The sequence below is a fragment of the Chionomys nivalis genome, chromosome 25, assembly GCF_950005125.1.
Source record: "Chionomys nivalis chromosome 25, mChiNiv1.1, whole genome shotgun sequence".
Lineage (NCBI taxonomy): Eukaryota > Metazoa > Chordata > Mammalia > Rodentia > Cricetidae > Chionomys > Chionomys nivalis.
The window spans coordinates 29,895,587-29,917,892 of NC_080110.1; the positions used below are offsets into that span (position 1 = coordinate 29,895,587).

Consider the following 22,306-nt stretch of genomic DNA (forward strand, 5'->3'; position numbering starts at 1 on the left):
CTAGTTCCAGGACAGGCTCCAAAACCACAGGAAACCCTGTCTTGAAAAACCAAAAAAAAAAAAAAAAAAAAAAAAAAAAACTGAGCCACACCAGGCGGTGGTGGTGCACACCTTTAATCCCAGCACTCGGGAGGCAGAGGCAGGAAGATCTCTGAGTTTGAGGCCAGCCTGGTCTACAGAGCGAGTTCCAGGACAGGCTCCAAAGCTGCAAGGAGAAACCCTGTCTTGGAACCCCTTTCCCCACCCCATCCCCAAAATAATTCGGAGACAGGCTCTTTGTAAGTCACTGAGCTTGGCCTTGAGTTCACCCCACAGTCCAGGCAGGCCTTGACCTCACTGTGTGCCTGTCCCAGCTGAGCCGGTAGCTGGGATTACAAGTTTGTGACCCAGGCCCAATTTCAGCATGGCCTCTCTACTTTCTCAGCGCTGAAATGCTACATAACTAAAGTCACCATAAGAAGGAAGGCTGGAAAGGACGCCGATGTGCTCGTGTGGCCTCTTTATTTGAAAAGTTGAGCATGCTCTGGCACGTGGTAGACCTGGGCCTTTGGAGTCTTCAGTGTGTGCTGTAACGCCAGTGTTTGGGGGTACAGGGTGTATGCAGTTTAAAGCAAATGTGGGCCCTGAGGCATTAAATAGTTTAAGCTCAGTTTCCGGTTCTCACAACCTGTCTACATTCATGCTTTCTGCTGAGGCCACAAAAGCCAAACCATGAGTAGGCAACCTTCTAGTGTACAACAACCAAGGAACGCAAGGGTGAATGGGAAAGAGAAAAGAGCGTGCCGGGACTTTCAGATCTGTTGTATCTGAAGCCGCCGAATGCCAGGCTCAGTTGGTGTGTGGCTTCTTGGCTGATATTGGCACTGTGTGCTTGCTCTCTCCTGTGGTCGGACACCAGACGCCTGGCTCTAGAAAAGCCGCCTTTCTTTCTTCAGTTGGAGCTGTTTCCAGCCAGGCAGAGCAGCGAACTGCCCTCTTGTCATGCCGAACACAGACACAAAGTCTTGCTCCGAGAGGTAATTCTGCGAGAAAAGAAAACTTGTAGTGAGGAGGAAGGCAGGGTGGGCATCAGTGCCAGCAGGGGAGGGGTGGGCTGGTGAGGCAGCTGCACGTCTGGGCGCTTGCCTAGCATGCAAGAGGCCCTGCCTGGCTTTGAGCCCTGAAAGGGCAGCATCAGATGGATGTCCAGGAAGAGTGTAACAGACCAAAGTCCTTCACTGGCCATGGAGTCCCACTGGATTTGTCACACGGTCCTGGTTCCTTGCCCCATAGGCAGTGAATAGGTTTTTTTTTTGTTGTTGTTGTTGTTTTTTTCTTTTGATTTTTCGAGACAGGGTTTCTCCGTAGCTTTGGAGCCTGTCCTGGAACTCCCTTTGTAGACCAGGCTGGCCTCGAACTCCCAGAGATCCGCCTGCCTCTGCCTCCCGAGTGCTGGGATTAAAGGCGTGCGCCACCACCGCCTGGCATGGTTTTTTTTTTTTTTATGTTCTGGATGGATTATAAACATTTGATTTTGGAAGGATGGAGAATCGAATGGAGTGTTGTTTGCTTTGTGCCCTTAACTACCATTCTTATTGAACACTTATTTGGTGCTAGAGAGTGGCCCCTGGACTACTGTCTGAGGAGCCTGAGAATGTGCTCTACCCCTGCACTGTACCCCGAAACCCCAGAATTCTTAAAATGCAAGGTTGAGTAGCTCACACCAATCCAGTGCCCATGTTGAGGTCAGTTTAAACTACAACCTTTATTTACTATTTTCTGAAACAGCAACTCACCATAGCCCAGGCTGTCATGGAACTCATGGCAAGGCCATGCTGGCTTGGACCTATAGTGACTCCCTTGCCTTAGTCACCCTAGTGCCCGGATTACTGTCAAGGGCCCCCAAGCCCAACTGACCTGTGGCCTCTGCATCTAAGAACAGTATAGTCTAGATGCTTAAGACTGGGTCATAACATCTTAAGATGTTACAGAATATCCAGACTCTCTTAATCAACTCTTTCAAGGGGAAAAACCCATTCACTCATCTGTCCATTCAGCCTGAATGTATTCATTCATTTAACTAAAACCTAAAACTTGACAGTCCAAGGGGCGTGTGTGCTGCAGGGAGGGGGAGGTCGGGACATGGGAAACTGGCGGTCAGGGAAGGCCAACCAGAGCTGGACTCTAAACAGCAAGGGGCTGGCTCTGAGGTGTTTTAGGGACAGAGAACTCTCCCTGGGGCTAGCGTATCGACACCATGGCTGGGGTGAGCATGTTCAAGGGATAGAAAAGCAGGGCTAGGAGGGTGTTGAGACCCCAAGGACAGGGCCAGACTGGAGGGCTTTGGGGTCTTTTCAGTGGAAAGCCATTGGAGATGGTTTAAAGTTTTCTATTACATTTGTGAGGGGCATGCATTTAGAGATCAGGGGACAACTTGTGGGATCATCATCTCACACCATGTGGGTCCCGGGTGCCGAACTCAGGTCATTAAGTTGGATGGCAGATGCCTTTACCCTCTGAGTGGCCTTGCCAGCCGGGAGGTGTTTATTTTAGATAGAGCGGCATCAGCTGCTTTTGAACCATCCCTGGCTGTTAATTACAATTATGCCAGGGAAGAATTTGAGGCATGGTGAGCAAACAGGTTAGTTCACAGTAGCGCACGATGGCTGGACTGGACCAGCAGCAGAGAGGCTACCAGATGGATTCCTTTGGGGGTAGGAAGGACGTCAAGGAGAAGCCTCCAATTGAGTCAGTAGCGCAGATGCTCCCTAGAGTGCCCACCATGTGTCCAACCTCCTGAGCCATTTCTCGAGCTTGGTGCTTTAACCTGTGGTGAGTCCACCCCCCACCTTCAGCCCACAGCTGCATACCTCCTTTTTGGCAGGGTTCACGTCCTCGGGCAGCCCCTCGTTCTGACTTTTCCGTAGGACTTCGATAGGGTGATACTTTGGCTCACTCTCATTAGAATTCAGGGAGAGGGTTGCGTTCTTCATATCCTAGGTAAGGGAAGAGTACAGACGTGGGCAGGGACTGGTGTCTCACATGTCAGTTCTGTGTGTGTAAGGTTTACATTTTGGCTTCTGCTGCTTTACTCTTTGTGATCATCTTTCAGGACGGTGGTCCCCAAACTTGGATGCATGTCAGAATAACCTTGGAAAGTTGATTCAGGAGAGCTAAATGTGAATGCTTAGAGCCAGGGCGGCATACACACCACACTTAGGTCTTTACTGTATTTATTATGTAGTACTGTATTTATTCATGTATTGCATACTTAGGTCTTTACTGTATTTATGTAGTGCTGAGATTTGAACCCAGAGCTCGTGGGCTAGGCAGGTGCTCTACCACTGACTCCTGCCTCCAGCCGCAAGTCTTCCCTGAACACTCTGATTAGATCCCTTTTCTTGGCATTTTTATTTAGGTCCCATGTTTCCAGTGGCTAAACGCCTTGAGACTGAAGGCACGCTTACGTCCAGTTTAAACACACTAACTACCTCCCATTTGCTTTGGGATCTGACTTCGTAGAGCACAGTGTTGGATGGAACACCCTGTGCCTTGCATCCTGTCCTGACGCTCCAGGACTGCTGGCTGCAAGCTCCACTCTTTTAGCTGTTGAAATAGGGGTCAGCAGCTCGAGCTGCTGCGGATTTCATTGTCGGAAACTAGTAAAGTAGTATTTGGGTTAGAAGCTTGTCTCTGAGAAATACTGCCAGTAACCTTAATCTCTCCTGAGAGGCGGAAAAGCTGAATAATAGGTAGGTTTTATTCTTATTCTTTCTTATTTGGTTTGGTTTTTGACACAGGGTCTCATGTATCCCAGGCTGGCCCTCCACTCAATATGTCACCAAGGATGACCTTAAACTCGAGTTGATTTTGTACATTATGTCTGTGGGGGTGTCTATGTGCACACAAGTACAGACGCTCTTGGAGCCAGAGGAATATATACTTCTGGGGATGTAGTTACCGTCTCCTGTGAGCCACTCGACACCGGTGCCGGCAATCTGGAGGAACAGCGCATGCTCTCTCTGCCGAGCCAGCTCTCCACCCCCATTCCCTCGGCCCCCAACTAAGCCAGCTCTCTACCCCTGCCCTCCCCGTGTTCTGTTGGGTGGTAAATTAGGAGCTTGGCTCTGAGACCTGCTTTTTCTCCCCCTCCTTCACCCCCCACTGTTTTTGAGACTAAGGTCTTACTGTGTAGACTAGGTTGACTAGACCTCAGGATTCTCCCATGTTTGCTTGCGACCTGCTTTTCTGCTGATTTAAAATACCTCCGAGGATAGGTGTAATTCAACAGTAGAGTCTAGTCTGCACCTCAAGCAAAACAAAAACCTCTTCGCCTCCAAGGAGACAACTGGAGGAGTCCTTAAAGGCACATGCTGTCGCTCCGTGGTTCTGGAGAGCCTTGTCTAAGGGGAACAGCAGCCCCTTCCCTCCCCTCGGCCGTGATTCACACGAGAGCAGTGGCAGCCTTGTCTGAGGGTAGACCCCACTTACGGCGGTGATTCGCACGATAGCAGCGGCGTCTCCCAGTTCTTTCTTTAACTGCTCGTATGATTTTCCCGCCTGTGAAGAGACAGAGAAAACAGGATGAGGTATTGGCTGATAACAGGGAAGAGGCATCTGAGGGACGGTGTGTATTTTCAGGAAAAGCAAAACGTGGTAGAATCTTAAAGGATTTCAGTTGCTTGAGGTTCACATAGGGTCCAAAGGGCCTTACACATGATCAACGTTCTTTGGTGGCAAAAAGAAGCAGGTGGCCGGCTCTCAGAGCTCAGCATTCTCCCATGGGAATGAAGCCCAAGAGAAGCAAAGCAAGGCAAGGAATTCAGAGGGAAGGGAGAGTGAGGGCCTGGTTTTACTTGGCTCTTGAGTCAGTACCCAACCCCCGCCCTGGGTTCTGAGCTTCCTGGCAGTCAGAACAGCACCCCCAGTTTCTTACACTCCACATGTGTGGATCCCATGCCAGGAACCAGCCTGTGAAGGTAGGAGGCTCAAAGCCCTGCTTGATGATCAGGATGGGTGTGTCGCGGTCTCGGCCGCTGGGGTGAGTTACCAGGTACTCCTGGGCAGTCGAGAGGGCCCCTTCCTTCTCTGTGGCATTGGCCTCGGCTCCTATCCACAGGAACACCTGTGGCACCAGTTTTATAATGTCAGTGTGGTCACGGCAAGGACTAAGGGCTGCTGTGCGCACCGCCCCCTTCCCCCAGCCAGAGCCACAGAAAATGCTCTTGGCTTCATGTGTGGTCTCAAGAGGAAGGTTCTAGAAGCAACTTGATTTTGTGATTTTTTTTTAATCACCATGTGTCTCTTCATTCCCAAACCTAAGCTTCCTGAATTAACAGCCTACAAAACACTCATGTTTTCTCTGTGTTCCTCAAACCTCAGCAGAGCCAAATGTAGCCCTTCTTGTCTAAGTGCCTACTGAAATGTCCATTGTTGGTATGCCTGAGCCATCCAGACAGTCACCCTAGGCCAGAACGTCACGACAGTCAGGGCCATAGTCTATATCCAGTGAGTCACTGGACTTGCCAGCTTGATGAAGGCAGACCTCTCTGGCCTATCACCACCTTTCTCTTCCCGTCACTGCCTTCATGCAGCCAACAGCAGCTCTTTCTGGGCCCCCCATCCTGCTCTCCAGTGATTGATAGGCCAGGTCCACAGTTCACAGCTGCTTCTCAGATGCTACCCCTAGGGTGCATCTTAGCTCTGTCTTTGTTTGTTTGTCTGGTTGGTTTTGAGACAGTATCTCACTCTATAGGCCAGGCTGGCCTCAAGCTTTCTCTTTCCCTCTGTAGCCAAGGCTAACCTTGAACTCACAGAAATTCTCCTGCCTCAGCCTCCCAAGTGCCGGGACTGCAAGTGTGACCCACCATGTCAGGCTTATTTATTCTCTGGTAGGATTTCATGTGTTGCTGTCCAGGTTCCTGTTCCTTTGCCCCGGGCCCTACTCATCCTTTGCTGTTCATCCGGGAGCTGTCTCCTCCAGGAGATTCCTCTCAGAGCCCTGAACCCTATTGAATGTCTTCTATACCTCATAAAGCACTGATGATTCTTTGCCTGGCCCTCCCCACTAGCCTATAAACACCGTCGGGTGGGCTCTTCACCCGGTGACATTGCTTAGCTCAGCCATTAGCATGGAGGAAGCTTGCTAAGCTGATCTGAAGGCAACGACACACTCAGGGAGTCGTCTCACTCATACTTCCTAGAAGGCTTTGGGGTCCGGTGTCATCAATCCTCAAATAGGGGCGGGACATATGCTATGCTTTGCTTTCCAAAGTAAGGTGAGAAAGTTCCCAGGGTGGGGAGAGGAATTTGTTTCATTTAAATTTTCTATTGTATCCGTTTATTTAACACATGTGGGCACGTGTGTGCCATAGTGTAGGTGTGGAGGTCAGAGGGCAACTTACAGGAGTCAGTTCTCGCCTTCCACTGCGTGGGTCTTGGGGATTGAACTCTGGTCATCAGCTTTGGTGGCAAGCATCTTACTCACTGGGCCGTCTTGCTGGTCCACTTTCTAGGTTTTTGAGACAGGGACCCTGGCTGACCTTAAACTTTGATCCTCCTGCTTCTACCTGCTAGCTGCCTGGATTCCAGGCATGTGCAGTATAGTGGCTTAAGGCTGGTGCGGTTTGAAAGAAAATGGGTCTCAAAGTGAGTGGCACTCTCAGGAAGTGTGGCCTTGTTGGAGTAGGGGTGGTCTTGTTGGAGGAAGTGTGTCACTGGGGAGGCGGGCTTTGAGGTCTCTTATATGCTCAAGCCATGCCCAGCGTGACAGACCACTTCCTGTTGCCTGTGAGTCAAGATGTAAGAACTCTCAGTTCCTTCTCTCGGAGCCATGTCCACCTGCATGCTGCCTTGCTTCCCGCCATGGTGACAATGGATTAAACTTCTGAACTGTAAGCGAGTCACCCCAATACATCTTTTCATTTATAAGAGTTGCTGTGGTCATGGTGTCATCACAGCAATAGAAACCCTAACTAATATAGTTGGTGAGTTTCATTGTTGTTGTTTTGAGACAGGGTTTCTCCATGTAGTTGTCCTGAAACTCACTCTTGTAGACCAGGTTGGCCTCAAACTCAGAGACTGCCTGCCCCTGCCTCCCAAGGGCTGGGATTAAAGGCGTGCGCCCCTACACCGGCTTAGCTGGAGAGTTTTAAACACCGTTCTGTTCTGACTGTGGCATAAAGCAGTCTAGCAACCACTGAAGATGTTTTACTTAGTTGGTCCAGCACTTGCTTTCATCCTGGGTAGGGACGCCACACATAAACCGGCCCAAACTAGGATCTTTGCTAGTTGTCCTGAACTCTGGGGCTGTGTCTTACCTGGTCCCAGGTGTCCAGGAGCATCACATCACCTGGGTTTAGATCATCCTGGGTGAATTCCGTGACCTCAGTAACAAGGAACCGGCCAGTCTTATTGGAACATTCGAAGAGCCGGACCTGGACGTCCAGGATTTCCTGCTGTAACCTGCAGGACAGTCACGCGGAAGGGCAGAGCTGCACAGGAATCCTGGTCATTGTGTGTGTGCACGTGTGTGTGTGCACGTGTGTGTGTGCACGTGTGTGTGTGCACGTGTGTGCATGTACATGAGGGCAGAGGTGGCTTTGGGCGTCTTCCTTCGTAGCGCTCCACCCTTGTTTTTGAGACAGGGTCTCTCACAGAGCCTGGAGTGTGTCAATTTGGCTAGACTAGCTGACCAGCAGTCTAAGGGATCCTCTTGTCTCCATCCCCACCTCCACCACCCCCAGCGGCAGGATTGCACCCTGCGTTTCTGTAGCTATTTTTTGTCTGTCTGTCTTGTACATTCTGAGGGATGGAACTCAGGCCCGATGCTTGCACAAGGACTTTGCTGTGTCCCCAGCCCAGAAATCATATTTAACACTGTGAAGGATCTTAGGATCTGTGCAGGCCACAAGCCTATAGGCCAGAGGAGCCAGGATATAGGGCTGGTGTGTTCACGTACCTTTTGTCATTAGCATAGGGTGCTTTTCCTCCCAGAAGGCCCCAGAACTCAGGTGGCTCCTGTCCCTCAGCCACAGTGTCCGCGTTGCCATCACAGAAAAGCTCAACCAGCTCCTTAGCCATTGCCCGCTCGTCCCCACTAGACCCCTGAGTGGGTGAGGGAGGCACAGGTGTTAGAAACATGGGGCTCTTTGATAGGGGACGCAAGACTGGATGGGGTCTGCTCTGAGCTGCACTGCCTAAGGATGGGGAGGGGATGAAGGCAGGACGTGCAGGCAAAGGGTAGGCCTGTTCCAGAGCCCTCAGCGGTCACAGACAGATGTCACTGCTGGTTTAGCTTCATCTAGAATCCCAGCGCATGAGCTTCCTGATTGTAAATATGGGGGTATTTAAGCCTAGGGTTGTGCACATGCATAGCAAATGCCTTGTCTCTAGAGTAAGCACTAGATCCCCCAGGCCTAACGTGCACTTTTCATTCTTTCTCTCAGTGGAAGGGTTTTTGAGACAGAGTTTCTCTGTGTAACAGCCCTGGCTGTCCTGGAATTCACTCTGTAGACCAGGCTGGCCTTGAACTTACAGAGATTCACCTGCCTCTGCCTCCCAAGCACTGGGATTAAAGGTGTGCACCACCACCTGGTCTCTGTGCTGTAATGTTTTTTTAAAATTACAGTAAAATTGACTGTGTTGGGCTTAAAAACAGAACTCGGTTGCCACAGTGCCATTACCGTGACATCCCTACCCCTTTGGAGGGGAGCCCTGAGTTGTGAACTCGACAGCTGCTAAGCTAGGCTGTTCTCCGTTAGAACGTCTCGCCGTTTCTAGACTCTCTTCAGTGGAAGCAGGTGACATTCAGCTTCGGCGTTCAGATACTTTGAGTTAGCATGAATTGAAGACTCCTCCACGCTGAGTGCATGAATGACTATCATCTTCACGGCCGAGTGCTCCATTGTAGGAACACTTGTGTCTGTCTGTTCTTCAGATTTCTTCTGATCTGAGAGGATTGTGAATACATGTGCTCTCCACAAGTGTGGACAACTCTTTGTGTAAGGGGTTTTTGTTTGCTGGGTATTTTTTTTTAAGATTTGTTTTATGTGTATGAGTGTTTTGTCCGTGTGTGTATGCACTAATGTGTGCAGTGCCTGTGGAGGTCAAAGAGCACTGGATCTCCTGGAACAAGGGTCACAGATGGCTGTGAGCCACATGTGGGAATTAGACCCAGGTCCTGTGCAAGAGGCACCTCTGCTGAGCCGTTTCTCCAACCCCTAAAGAGTGTGTATGTCTGTATATATCTGTGTATATGTGTGTATATATATGTTGCGTGTATGTATGTGTATATATGTGTATGTGTGTGCATATGTGTGTATGTGTGTATATATATGTGTGTGTGTGCATATATGTGTGTATGTCTGTGTGTATATATATGTGTATATATGTATGTCTATGTATTTACGTGCATGCCTCTGTATGTGTATGTGTATATATGTGTGTGTGCATATATATGTGTGTATGTGTATATATATGAATGTCTATGTATGTATGTACATATATGTGTATGTCTGTATATATCTGTATGTGTGTATATATGTGTGTGTATGTATTATGTCTATGTATGTATGTGCATGCCTCTGTATGTGTGTATGTGTGTGTGTGTGTATGTCTATGTCTATGTATGTATGTGCATGTCTCTGTGTGCGCACCGGTTACTCTCAGCCTTTCGTGGTACTTGTGCTGTAACAGCAAAGCCCTGTAACAGCAAAGCCCCGTACCAGGTGCGCCATCTCCCCAGCCCCTGAAGACGGTGGTTTAGTCTACTGCTGTAAATATGCAGGGGTCGTGTTGCTGGATTGTGTGGTAAATGTGAGTGTAATTTTTTAGAAACTGTCAGGCTCTTTTCTAAAATACGCCCCATTTTGCAGCCCTACAAACAGTGCGGGAAGTTCCTGCGGCATGTTTTATATTATTTGTGTTTTCGTCATCCGATAAGAGTGTAGTGACACCTTACTATGGCACTCCCCAGCAGTGATATCTGGCGTTTTTCTTAGCCAGTTCCCCATTTTTTGCTTGTTTCTTTTCTTTTTTTTTTTTGGCACAGGGTCTTGCTGTGCCAGACTGTCTTTGAGTTTGAGATTTCCACACCAACCTCCCAAGTAGTGAGAAATACAGGTTTGTGCCACCATATTAATTTTCTCTCATTTTAAAACTTAGTTAATTGACTAATTAATTCTTGTATGTGTTTTTATGATGGAGGCACGCATGCTGGAGTACATGTGTGGAGGTCAGAGGGCCACTTTTGGGAGTTAGATCCCTCTTTCCACCGTGGGATGCAGGGATCAAAGACAAGCATCTTTACCCCTTGAGCCAACCCACCGGCACCCTCTTCACCCCACCCCAGAAACTCTTTTGGTTTTTTGAGATAGGTTCTGACTATGCCCAGATAATCTGGCCTCGGACTCACGATCCTCCTGCCTCAGCCTCCCAAGAGCTGGTTAAGCCACACATCACCACACTGGGGCCTGAGTTCTCTTTTAAAGCTCCGTGCAGCCTGGACTGATGGCATCTCTTGTGCTTTGTCCTTGTCAGCCTGTCCTGCCACAGGGGACGAGCGCTGACCCAGGGTCCATGCATGGGAACACACGCCATGTCTCTGGGGGGCTGACTGTGGAATGTGGATGCTACCTCTGAAGACTCGGGGCAGGCCCTCCACTTGAGGCACCAACCTACTCTTTAGTACCTTTCGCTTTGCTGGCGGGGCTGAGGATGGAGCCAGGGCAAGCGTGGCAAGCTCTGAGGGGCTAGGACCCAGCAGCCATCTTACCTTGCCATACCACAGGTAGTGTTCTGTCTGAGTTCGCAGCAGAAAGACGTCGTTAGAGTTGAGTGAGGAAGCGAAGGCCGAGACTTCCACTGCTTTGGTGTTGGATTTGTCATTTCCTTGGATCTGGAAGAGTCTTACCGGAGGGTCAGGCTCTGCATTTCCCTTTCTGGAAGTCCCGCCCTAGAGAGAAGAAAAGTGGAGGCCAGATCCATGGAGGACCACGTGAGGTGGCTGTTGTGGACCAAGATGTCCTGGATCCCGTCTTTACCCCTCAGGGTCTCCTAGGCTACCTGGAAAGGATCCAAGTGGGAATGTCGCCCTACGCCCGTGTCTGCCACCACTCACCGACCTCAGTATAATTCTGTGAAGCGGATGTTATTCCACTGTGCCCACGAGGAAGCAGATTGGGAAACTTGGCTTCTACATGGCAAGGGACTCTATGTGACAACTGACATGTCACTGCGCTGCCTGCCCATGCTCTGCCAGAGCTCCACAGAAGTGGGCCTTAGACATCTGGGCAGCGAGGGAGGAGGAGCAGAGCAGTGTTGGAAGGGTGCAGGGTGGGCAACCGAGGCAGCTACGCCTGTACCGGTAACACGGCTCGGATCGCAAAAGACCGTGAGCACCAACTGGACAGGGGCTTGGACTCGGAGCCCTAGGCATAGAGATTCCCTTGACTGTCACTGTCATTGTCCCCTGTGTCGACCCCCTGATGCACAACCCCCTCACCCAAACCCTGGCCTGTCCTGCTCTATACGGACTCCTGAGCCCCGAGCATCCCTGCACAGGTGGTTTCGTCTGCAGGTCCTCACCTCGTAGATAACCAGCTTTCCTTTAAAGATGGCCATGAAGTGGCGTGGCTCCTTCCCCATGCTCACCCGAACCTGCACTGGGGCTCCACCAAACTGCTGGTCCACCTCCACGGCCTGGTAGGCCGAGGCTGCCAGCTCATCCTGTGAGGCGTGGTGGCCCTGCAGCGGTGAGAGAGGAGTGGTGGGCCTCGGTCCCATGGCCGGGGCGTCTGGATCCATCACTGAGAGCTGGTTGGCCTACCTGCCAGATGTAGAGGATGTAGTGGGGCTTCCCATTTACTTCGTAAGTGTAGAACACCAGATAGCAGTCTCCCCCGTAGAAGAAGCCATACCACTGATGCTCCACAGGGACCAGCTCCAGGTTTTCAATTCTCCAGACCTGGGCACAAGAGGAGACACTAGGCTACCCAGAGAGGGGCATCCTCTTCAGAGAACCCAAGAGGGGATGGTGCTAACATCCATCCCAAGTACTCCCTCTCTCTCTGTCTTTTATGCCTGGAAGGCCAATCACATTGCATGATATGAATTCTGAGGGTGGGGGTCACAGGTCACACTGGTCCAGTACAACCTAGGTCTTCGTAGACTGAGTGATGGCTTAGATGTGTCTTCTAGGTGATGGCCATTGTGGGGATGTGTCTCTCCTATTCCTGAATGTTGTGGGGGACCAGCCAACTCCAAGCCTCTTAGAGAGCACAGAATTGTGGAGTGTCTGCAGTGCAGGCTGCCCTCCTCTGCAGCAGGGCCGTCCCAGGGGCTAGTGTTGCCCTTGCCAGGCGCACCTCGACTTTGCCATTGCCGTCGTCCACCATCCTCTCCTGGGCAGCCACTTCCGGCTTGGTGTGTAGGAGACTCACGTCGAACTTCTCCTGGAAAACTTTAGCTGCAGAGAAGGGGGTGGAGAAGGCCGAGTGAGCAAGACACACGCACGCCCCATCCTAGGGCTCCAAACACGAGCACACACGAGGGGGAAACTCACCAATTTTGCCAAAGCTAAATATTTTGCCCAAGCCTGTAGTCTGGTCCTTCACGGACCATTTCTGGAACAACTGTTTGAACATGGCCGACTCGGCGCCATCATTGACGGTCTCCACGTTGGTGCTGCTGGGGTAACCCTTCATCTTGATGAAATCCTATGGCACCCCCATATAAAAGCATGTCAGTCAGGGCATATGCCGAGTGTTTGCTCATCTGGCAATTCATTCCTCTGAAGTCAGGTGGTAGGACCCTCCCTTCCCCGCCCTTGGGAATCATAGCCAACTTGTACCTCACTTTTTGTCTAAGGTCCCATGTAACCTGCCACCAAAAGATGCAAACACTTTGGGTCTCCCCACTAGACTGCCATGATTATGACCATTATGGGTTGATTTTGCAAGACCTACTATGTAACTCTACCGACTTTGTATCATAGTTCAGTTATTGCTTTTTCTTTTTCTTTTTTCTTTTTTTTTCAGTTATTGCTTTTTCTTAAAAGAAATTCTGAGACAGGCATTTATTGCTTTTGAGGAATCACACCTGGGTTATGTGCTAGGTCTGAAAAATTTAGTAAATGCCCCTTGAAGACTGGTCCCTTAATGTGGACACGTGACGACCCCCCCCCCCCACTAACAGCAGCACCTTCCAGAAGCAGCTTCCGTGTTCCTGTATGGTTCTGAGTGTTTTACAACTTTTTGTTTCTGTTTGTTTTGTTTTTCGAGACAGGGTTTCTCTGTGTTGCCCTGGCTATCCTGGAACTCACTCTGTAGACCAGGCTGGCCTCAGACTTACAGAGATCTACCTGCCTCTGCCTTCTGAGTGCTGGAACTAAAGGCGTGCGCCACCACCTCCCGCCATGGTTCTGGGAGACAGGGGTACCCCTGTTAGATATCAGGAACTGAAGCTCAGAGGTCTTGTTCAGAACACTCAGCTGGGAAAGGTAAATCCTGCCTTTGTATCCCACTCGCTCTGTTACTTGTTCTGTGCTTGGTGCCTGGTGTGTCTGGGCGCATGTCTCTAGTGACCCTGGCAGAGTATTTGGGTGGCATCACACATTTACAGCTCCTACCAGGGCTTTGGACATGGCCGCCTGTTTCTCAACCTTCGTGGCTCCTTTGCCTTTCCACACGTAGATCTTGGTTCCGCTTTGGTCCAGGATGTAGCAGTCCTGAGTCAGCCAGGAATAGGTATGGTTACTGATACATGAGCTGGAAGGAGGACTCTGCCCAGGGTCTGCCTTTGAAGTTACTCCGGCTTTCCCAAGCAAAGTCCCCTCCAGGTCTACTCACATCATGGTTCAGTAGGTCCTGGACCAGAGGCCTTGTTGCCACCTCTGTGATTGCCAGCTGCCCAGCTGCATCCGAGACACTGGTGAAGGAGGGAGACTAACCTGTACCTTCTCTCTGGAGAGCATCCGATAGATAGCTAAAGCCATGCTGTAGTGCACAGCTCGAGTACAGAGAGGAAGACAAACTCTGTTCTCTGGAGGTGATAGTGTGTCCCTTCCAAACTCTATCCTGTCCACATCCGCTGGCGTGGATATACCAGAGTACAGGAAGTCTCACCCAGAGGTCAGGAGACTCTAACAAGAACAGAGGGTAGCTACCTCCTCGAGAGGGGCTGTCTCTGAGCTGCTTGTGGGAGATATATTTAAGAAGGCTAACCCCAGAGCACAAAAGTAGATGCCTCTGCCCAAGCTGAGTGCCTGGTCTTCTAGGGGCCATCTCCCCGCCCCCAGCCTCCAGCCCACAGTCAGGACTGAGCGCTCACTGATACAACATGATATGTGATTTCTGCTGCTGATCCACGATCTCGTCAGGAACTGCAGGCTTGATAATGGAGCGCCGGCCAAGGGTGTCCTGCAGGATTGTCATTAGCTCCGGGCTGGCTGCCTCTTTGTCTCCCTCAACCACTCCGATTTCAGCACGGCCCCCTCGCTCCCTGTCCCGAATGTCCTTTGCCAGAAGCATGGCCTGCCAAAGAAGCCCACGGGAGACTCAATTCACCCAGTACCCCTTCCTTCCAGATGGCTTCAGTGGGAGCCACCAGGATTGCAGACCAATTACCCTGACGCCAAGGAGCCCCAGGGTGAGACCTGCCCTCAGTCTAGCTGTAAGCCAGGGTCTGCTCTAAGGCAGGAGTCCTCCTGGAACCTCGGAAGGTCAGCCAGCATAGAAGGCAAAGGGCAAAGGCACCCAAGGAGCCCAGCTCTAGGCCTGGAGGAGATGGGAGATAGTGAGACCTTGAGTCGCTCCCCACTGTTGCTCTCCGGGCCATTCCACTGGATGATGACCATTCCAAGGTCCAGCAAGAAGACGTCACCTCGGTTAAAACTGTCCCAGCTCATTTCCACCTGTGTGGGGAAGGTCAGGGCTGTTTAGAGGGCTGGTCCTAGGCGTCAGGGCAGGACAGTCACAGGGTGGGACTCACCTCAGTGGCCCTGACGTTCCTCTTCCCTTTCACGTGTAGCAGCCGCTTCACGTCGTACGTGTTGGTCTCCACGTGCTTCATCCCAGAGGCCACGCCCCCCCTTTTATAACTGAGGGGATAGCAATCCAGTTACTGTTGGGCACCTGCTCCTTGCTAGGTTCTAGGAGACTGTTGTGAATTAAATACAGTAATGACACGCAGGCACGAGTTTCTACCCACGTGGGGTATTTTGCAAATGTGCAAAGTAAATGCAGACCTGCACCTGCTCTCCCGAGGGTCTCTTCGGTGTCTAAGGCCAGGGCTGTCTTTCTGAGGGGACATTTGAGCTGAGGTATTATAATGCCAAGTCCCAAGAACCAGACGGGCCGTGCTAAGGGCAGAGGGAACCTTGCAAGTTTGGATTATAGACGTGTGTGTGCCACACTCATGTTAAGTCTATGTATCCCCACACCCACGTGCAACCTCCCAGACCTCTCCCTGATACTTCTCATATTCTGGCAGATTAATGTCCCTTCTTCATTTTAGTGAAATGTGTCCTATTTCCTGTGTGCACAATTGTTTGTTTTTTTTTTTTATAGAAAAAGAAGTTGGCACTCTGTTGTACATCTCAGCCTATTGTCTTTGTGTGTGTGTGTGTGCTAGGTGTGTATTTAATCTGCTGCTGCCTATGCACACATCTCCCTGTGATGGACACCTACATTGACCACAGCCTCCTCCCACCACCAATATACTGTCACACTGTCAAGAATGCTCTGGAAGCCGGGCGGTGGTGGCGCACGCCTTTAATCCCAGCACTCGGGAAGCAGAGGCAGGTGGATCACTGTGAGTTCGAGACCAGCCTGGTCTACAAGAGCTAGTTCCAGGACAGGCTCCAAAACCACAGAGAAACCCTGTCTCGAAAAACCAAAAAAAAAAAAAAAAAAAAAAAAAAAAAAGAATGCTCTGGAACAGCTAGGCGGTGGTGGCAAATGCCTTTAATCCCAGCACCTGGGAGGAATCTATGCGTTCAAGGCCAGCCTGGTCTATGAAGCGAGTTCCAGGACATCCAGAGTTGTTACACAGAGAGATTCTGTCTCAAAAAACACCAAAGCTACAGAGAAACCCTGTCTCGAAAAACCAAACACACACACACACACACACACACTCAGAGCCCTAGGTGTGTGAGGGGTTTAGAGTTCTGAGAAATGAATTTGCCTCAGCAGCCCTAGTTATGCTCCAGCATGCAATGCGGGCTCTCAGCCCGCCCAGCACTGAGCCCCGCCCCACCCTGATGGGCACGGGTGACTGCTCTGCTTTGCTCTTTGCTTTGGTCTCTTCCAAGGCCTACAACCCTTTAGTTTCTGCTCTCGGAAACAGCTGTGTCCGTCTCTCCCGCGCATAGACTCACATGACACCCTGCTTGAAGTAGCCCCGGAAGGTGTCCGACTCGTGGTACTGGACCTCGCGGTGCTGCACGGGGCCGCCTCCCAGGTAGTCGTCCAGCTGTGTGGTGTAGATGGCCGCGCAGCTCTGCTCATCCTGGGAAGAGTCCTTCCCGATCCAAAAGTGAATGTCCTGGGAGAGGAGGCTGCCCACTCTCCGGGTCTAGGAGGTAGCCGGAGAGGCGGGTGAGGCCCACACTCCCGTCTGCGGCTCTGCCGACTTCCCCGGCACGCAGCCCTCTGCTATCCGTACGTGGGCACTAGAGCCGGCCCGACCCATCTACAGGCCTGCTTGCCCACATTGGCGGAAGGTGGCAGCTTGTTCCCAAAGTGGGGACTCTTTTCCCAGTTACTGTACTGCAGGCGTAGTCTTTAGGTCCCCTACACTCAACAACCGTACAGCTGCTAGCACTGCCCATGCGAGGTGTTGTTTCCTCCACCAGAATGAACACTTTTAAAAACGTTATTGTGTAGCCCAAGATAGCTCAAACTCTCTGAGGCTGGCCCTAAATTCACAATCTTCCGGTTTCACCCCACACACAAGTGTTAGGATTGTAGGAGGGGCCACCATGCTCCACTGTTTCGGTTTTTGTGTATATCTCGGGCTAGTCAAGAACTCACTAGGTAGCCCAGGCTAACCTTGGAGTTAATCCTCCTGCCTACACTCTTCCCAAGCGCTACAATCATAGGCCTATATCACTTGCCCTGCTTAGCTCTTCTTGACTGGTGATTGACGTGGGAGGGCCCCGCCCACAACAGGAGGAGGGCCCCGCCCATTATAGGTGGTGCCAACCCCAGGCAGGTGGCCCTGGGATATAGAAAAATAAAAGCCACGCTGTATGAAGTAAAACTCTTTCCTCCCCAAGCTGCTTTTGGTCAGGACATTTATCACAGCAACAGAAACTCTGTCTAGCTCACAATGAGAACTTTGTGGCCACAGACAGGGTTGTGTATTTGTGTAGCCTTAATCAGAACACTTCAGTGTGTGGCTGACTGTGGAAGGGGGAGGCACTGTGTGTGTGTGTGTGTGTGTGTGTGTGTGTGTGTGTGTGTGTGTGTGTGTCGGGGGCAGGGGCTTGTGCCTACCCTCCAATGCACAACCACAACCTCAGGCTTGGTGGTGGCCATTCTCAGTCAGCCTGAGGCTCTGCGTGCCAGGAGGGGAATCTAGACAAACACAGGTGCCGGCTTTTCTCACAGTTGGGTTTCTGCGGCCTGGGAACTGCCTGCTGAGGAAGGAATGTTGCCTGTGGAAGACGTTGCTCACCGAAAGGATGACATAGCAGTCTCCTTCGTAGAAGTTGCCATGAGCACTCTGAGGCACCAGCACCAGCTCCATTTTCTACAAGGATTAGAAGAGTATGCAGCCATACTGCCTCCCGCCCTCCCTGCAGCCTCCCTCTCTGTCGCTGGGCACGGATGGAGGAAAGCTGTTGCCAGTCTTGCGGGGCAGGTGGCCAACACAGCACAGGCCTGCTGCTCTGACTGGGAGCTTGCCACTAATCCCTCTGGCTCCGAATTTGCTGTGGTGTCCTCCCCGTGTCCTTCCCGTGTCCTGCTTGTTCATCCCTAGTCCTCTGGAAAGGCCTGTGAGTCCCCCGCCCCCCAGGCAAGCCCATGGAAGGGGAAGAACTGGGCATAACTGTCAAGTAAAAGCCCCTCCTCTGGCCAACCCTCAGCTCCCCCACTGACTTAGAGCCACCAGGCTGCTCAAAAGAAGTCTGGGAAGCTGAGCAAAGGGGAGGCTAACAGCAGGGAGAGAGCCAGCAGCTGGTGGTACTGAGGCTGAGTATCTTGCACTCAGAGCCCGAGTTGGGGCCCTCCCTGATTTGCTCATTCTAGGAGGGCCATATACAGAGCCTCACATGAAAACGACACAATTTCTTCCCAAGTAAGGCAAGCCTGCAGCCATATTTGTATAAGTTCTGTGTAAAATCTGGATGTTAAGTGTGAAAAGACTAGATATATAACTTTTGACGAGTCCAGTTTAGTGCCTATTCCCCCTCTCTCTCTTTTACATTTATTTTTCGGGCGTGCCCAAGAGCCACACTGTATATGTGGAGGGCAGAGAAACTTGAGGGAGTCCGTTCTCTTCCTCCACTACGTGAGTCCCAGGGCTTACACTCAGGTCCAGACTTGGCTGCACAATACCTATATCCACTGAGCCACCTGGCGAGCCCTTCCTATTCATTTTGAAGTAAATGGGGAGCCTTAAACACTGGAAGTAGGCTGGGCTTCCCACAAGCCTCTTGGAGGCTTGCCAGAAAGCAGTGACTCACACTTTGGAACTGAGCAGGGACGTGTTACTTGTGGTGTTCTAGCTGCTGCAACTGACTAGGTAGACGTGGGTGTGTCCTGTATCCAGTAGGTGACCCAGACCAGAGCTCAGAGCCACCCGGAGACCAAACCCACAGGGTAAAGGGATGAGAAATGGCCATCTGTGCAGCGTGCCCCCCCCCAAACTGGTAGGGACCAGTGTTCCTACGATGATTATGTTCCGTTTCTCTGACCAGCCGCCAAGAATCTCTGGGGAAGGTAAACATCTTTCGGAGGTGTTTACTGGAAGTGCAGACTCACCAAGCAGATGGCTGGATGAAGGACAAGCTTGGTTCTGTTTGGGGACCTGCACTGAGCACAAGGCTGGGAAAACCTGCCCTTGATGCTGGCCCTCAGAGGCCACAGGCTCGAATCCCAGTCGTCAGGGTGGGTGTGATTCCCATTCGGCTCACCTCAATTCTCCAGGTGATGATCCCAGGGTCATTGCCCACGGCCCTGAAAGCACTGCTCAGGGACATAGTGTGTCTTCCTGGAACTGAAATATCACAAAGCCGGAGGTGACACCCCTCACAGTGGACAGGGAACCGCTGCTTCTCCCAAGACTTCTGTCGCATCAACCATTGCGCTCCCCCCCAATACCATCTCACCGTGGTAGACAGCAGTTCAAGATCATAGTGATGATACGGCTGGACCAGCCCTGCGTCCAGAGGTTTGTTTCCACCTGCTGCTCCCTGGCGGAGCGTTCTAGCTGATAGCGATCTGTGTGTTGGTGGGTGTGTGCATGGGCTGTGGGTGCCCCTGGGAGGCAGAAGTGTTAAAAGAGTCCCTGAAGCTGGAGCTACAGGTGGTTGTGAGCCACCTAAGCAGGTGCTGGGAATCAAAGTCAGGCTCTCTGGAAGAGCAGCATCTCCCATCAGCTCTCTGTTGGGGGCAGGGGGTGATGTCAAGTCTGCCTTGATTCACTTTGCACACACTGTACCATGCCCAGGCGGTGGCCCTGTCACGTCCTAGCACGAATGAGGTCTAAATAGGTAGGAACTAACTTGTCTATGAGCACACACTAGAATGACATCTGTTCTGTCCATAGGGTCTCTCCACATAGCCCAGGTGGTCGCAGAATCTGCCTTGGCCTCCTGACTTGCTTCAGTTATGACTTCTACCTCTAGTCCCAGCTCCATCCCGTTTATTTTCATATCTTCATATCTGATTGTGAAAGCCTATTTTAGACATTTTTTCACGCTTGCTCCCCTTCCCCCAAACTAAGTTCAGTGGCTCACAGAGAGGAGCTCCAGTGAGAAACAGTGTTTCTGAAGGAAGCCATGGCCTCCTGGTCCATGAACTCCTCTTCCCAGGTTCCTGGTGAGATCTTGTAACCCCACCTGCTCTCGGCTTTTAATTTTGTAAACTGTCTACAACTGTTATATCCTTTATTCTGACTAACACATTAGCTGGTCTTGCAGGAAAATAGGGAAAGTAGGATAAGAGCTAGGGACGAAGGGCTCAGGGTGCCAATGGGGAAGGTGGGTGTGGCCTCCTTGCCCCTACCCCAGCTTCTCTCCCACCTGTGCTCAGCGAGCCTGGAGGTGCCCAGCACCTGCAGGGCTGAGGAAGGCTGGGAGGGAGGAAGTGCTCTGGAGATCTTGGAGACCCTTTCTACGGTCAGATATGGCTTGGTTAGCACACACAGGGTTACCCTGGACCTGTGTACGTGCGGCCCTCAAGTCCTGCTCTCAGGGAGACTGGGCTGACAGTTCGCCAAATGACTGCTAGGCTGCTTTCTCCTGAGACTCAAAGTAGGGATGGGATGGGCGGATTTATGAGAGATTAATAAGCAGAATTAACTGCCGGGGGGACTGTGTGGATGTTTGCTATCTGGTGGTATACTGGGCTGGTCAAGTGTAGCTTGTCTGGGATGGGGTGTAGTTCAGACGGTAGGACCATTTGTCATCCCGAGTGTCACCCCACCCCTTAAAGGAAAGTGACCATTCTTTTCGTGATCCTTGATGGATAAAACCAGGTTTGGGGAGGATTGTGCCATGACCACCAAAGAGCCAGGTCCCTTTGTGCACAGCTGGCAGCAGACTAAGGCAGAGCCGTGATGCGGAACTGCCAGTGTTTGAGGATTTTAATTTGATAAATTGTGCTGCCCCACCCTGCGCGGCTCAGAATCACCAGGAAATACTCCGGTTTTCTTCAGGTCCTAAATTTTTAAGTCTAATGCTTGACCCACTCAGCAAAGGAAACCAGAGCCAATATATTCCCGATTAATCCAGTAAAGCCTAACCAACTGGCATTAGCATGGCGAGTTTCAGAACCCCCAGTACAGCCCCATGTCTCCCACTGACTTCAAAATCCAGGAGCTGACTGACTAGGGACACAAGATCCAGGTACTGCCACACCCAGAAGGCCAATCAAATCCACCCTCCACAGCAAAGTGCCCCAAAGCTGGATCCCTTTCTTCCCAAGTCCCAGTCATCAGCCCTTTAGGATCCTCAGGGGGCTGCGAAGATCAGGGGCACAGGGTGTGGTTTGGGGATTCCAAAATAAAAGCTAGTGGTTTGTAATCTGCTGGGGTTTAAACTTTTCTTGCTCCACAGAGGAACAGATTGGGGGGAGGGTCTTTTCTCTCCTTCCCCCTCTCACCCCCCCTCCACAATCAACTTCCTCAGTGGGCTCTACAGGTACTTCCTCTAGAAAGTTCACAAAGCTGGTCACAAACTCCTGGCTCAATCTTTTCAACAGCTTCATTCCAGAAGACAAAAGCAAAGCAAAGGTCCACCAATCCTCCACTTTCTACCATATCTACTCAGCATCTGACTGAGTACAGAAGGTATACAGACAACAGACTTACCTCGCCTTCTCGGTCCGTTTGCTGGAAAAGCAGCGGGTGAAGTACTGATGAGCTACCCCCCAAAAGCAGGCGGCTTCAGATCCTGCTTGCCTCAGTTCAGCAATGGCTGCACAGACGCCGGGATATATTTGCTTGTGTTTGCATCATAACCACATTTTCCTAGCTCTGGCCAATCATAGCCAAGCTAGCCCTGGGCTTGACTTATTCAAACCAGAGGAAAAGCTTTATCTCTCTGCTCCTATTCAAAACAGAGAAAACAAGAGGAGCAGACCTTCAAGCTCCACGCCCTAGTCTATTGATTTTTTTTTTAAGTGCACAGCCCATCAATAATTCAGTGAAAGGGAGGATATGAAATCTGCCATACTGTAGATATGAATGCATTATGCTGATGACAGAAGACAGCTAGAGCCGCCCACTGTGTGCCTGGACATTCAGGATGGCGGGCTGCCATCAGAAATGGTTCTGGGTGTTTTTCAGGGATTCTTCAGCGTCACACTGCATGCTTGGATTTCCAGGCTGGCGGGGCTCTATGAGATGGCTCTGGCCATATTTCAGGGATTCTGTGGTGCCAGGAAGGCTTTATCTCTTGGCGTCTTTACTTGCCATCCTACTATGCTCCAGGAAACTCCAGGGCTCTGAATCTTAGGGCTTCTGGTTTGGCACCATCAAGAATGAACAGAGGAGCATTGAGCATTAAATCCCCTAGGGCTCCAGTTTAAACCCTGCAGTCAATAGGACACAAGCATATGCTTGTTAAGCACCCGGAGATGAAGGAGTTGGCCCCAAACCA

At 51.2% G+C, this 22,306-nt stretch overlaps 1 protein-coding gene across 1 annotated transcript; it reads right to left on the reverse strand.

The window, feature by feature from the left end:
• Positions 1 to 499: 499 nt before the first annotated feature.
• Positions 500 to 21,632, reverse strand: Avil (advillin). Its single transcript, XM_057757901.1, has 20 exons — positions 21,517 to 21,632; positions 19,118 to 19,200; positions 17,656 to 17,730; positions 16,355 to 16,551; positions 14,968 to 15,076; positions 14,780 to 14,890; positions 14,308 to 14,510; positions 13,827 to 13,905; positions 13,607 to 13,705; positions 12,542 to 12,695; positions 12,345 to 12,445; positions 11,807 to 11,944; positions 11,566 to 11,724; positions 10,754 to 10,933; positions 7,940 to 8,085; positions 7,299 to 7,443; positions 4,916 to 5,104; positions 4,471 to 4,539; positions 2,850 to 2,975; positions 500 to 1,022 (listed from the first exon to the last, which is right to left on the reverse strand). The coding sequence occupies exons 2-20, from the start codon at positions 19,181 to 19,183 to the stop codon at positions 909 to 911; spliced, it is 2,460 nt and encodes an 819-aa protein (XP_057613884.1). The 5' UTR covers positions 19,184 to 19,200; positions 21,517 to 21,632; the 3' UTR covers positions 500 to 908.
• Between the last annotated feature and the right edge of the window lie 674 nt (positions 21,633 to 22,306).

Excerpts from the sequence above, each read along its gene's own strand:
- Avil (XM_057757901.1), bottom strand. The coding sequence starts at position 19,183 with ATGTCCCTGAGCAGTGCTTTCAGGGCCGTGGGCAATGACCCTGGGATC. Across the intron at positions 17,731-19,117 it reads TCATCACCTGGAGAATTGAG|AAAATGGAGCTGGTGCTGGT; the intron begins GTGAGCCGAATG and ends TAATCCTTGTAG. Across the intron at positions 14,891-14,967 it reads GGAACGTCAGGGCCACTGAG|GTGGAAATGAGCTGGGACAG; the intron begins GTGAGTCCCACC and ends TTCCCCACACAG.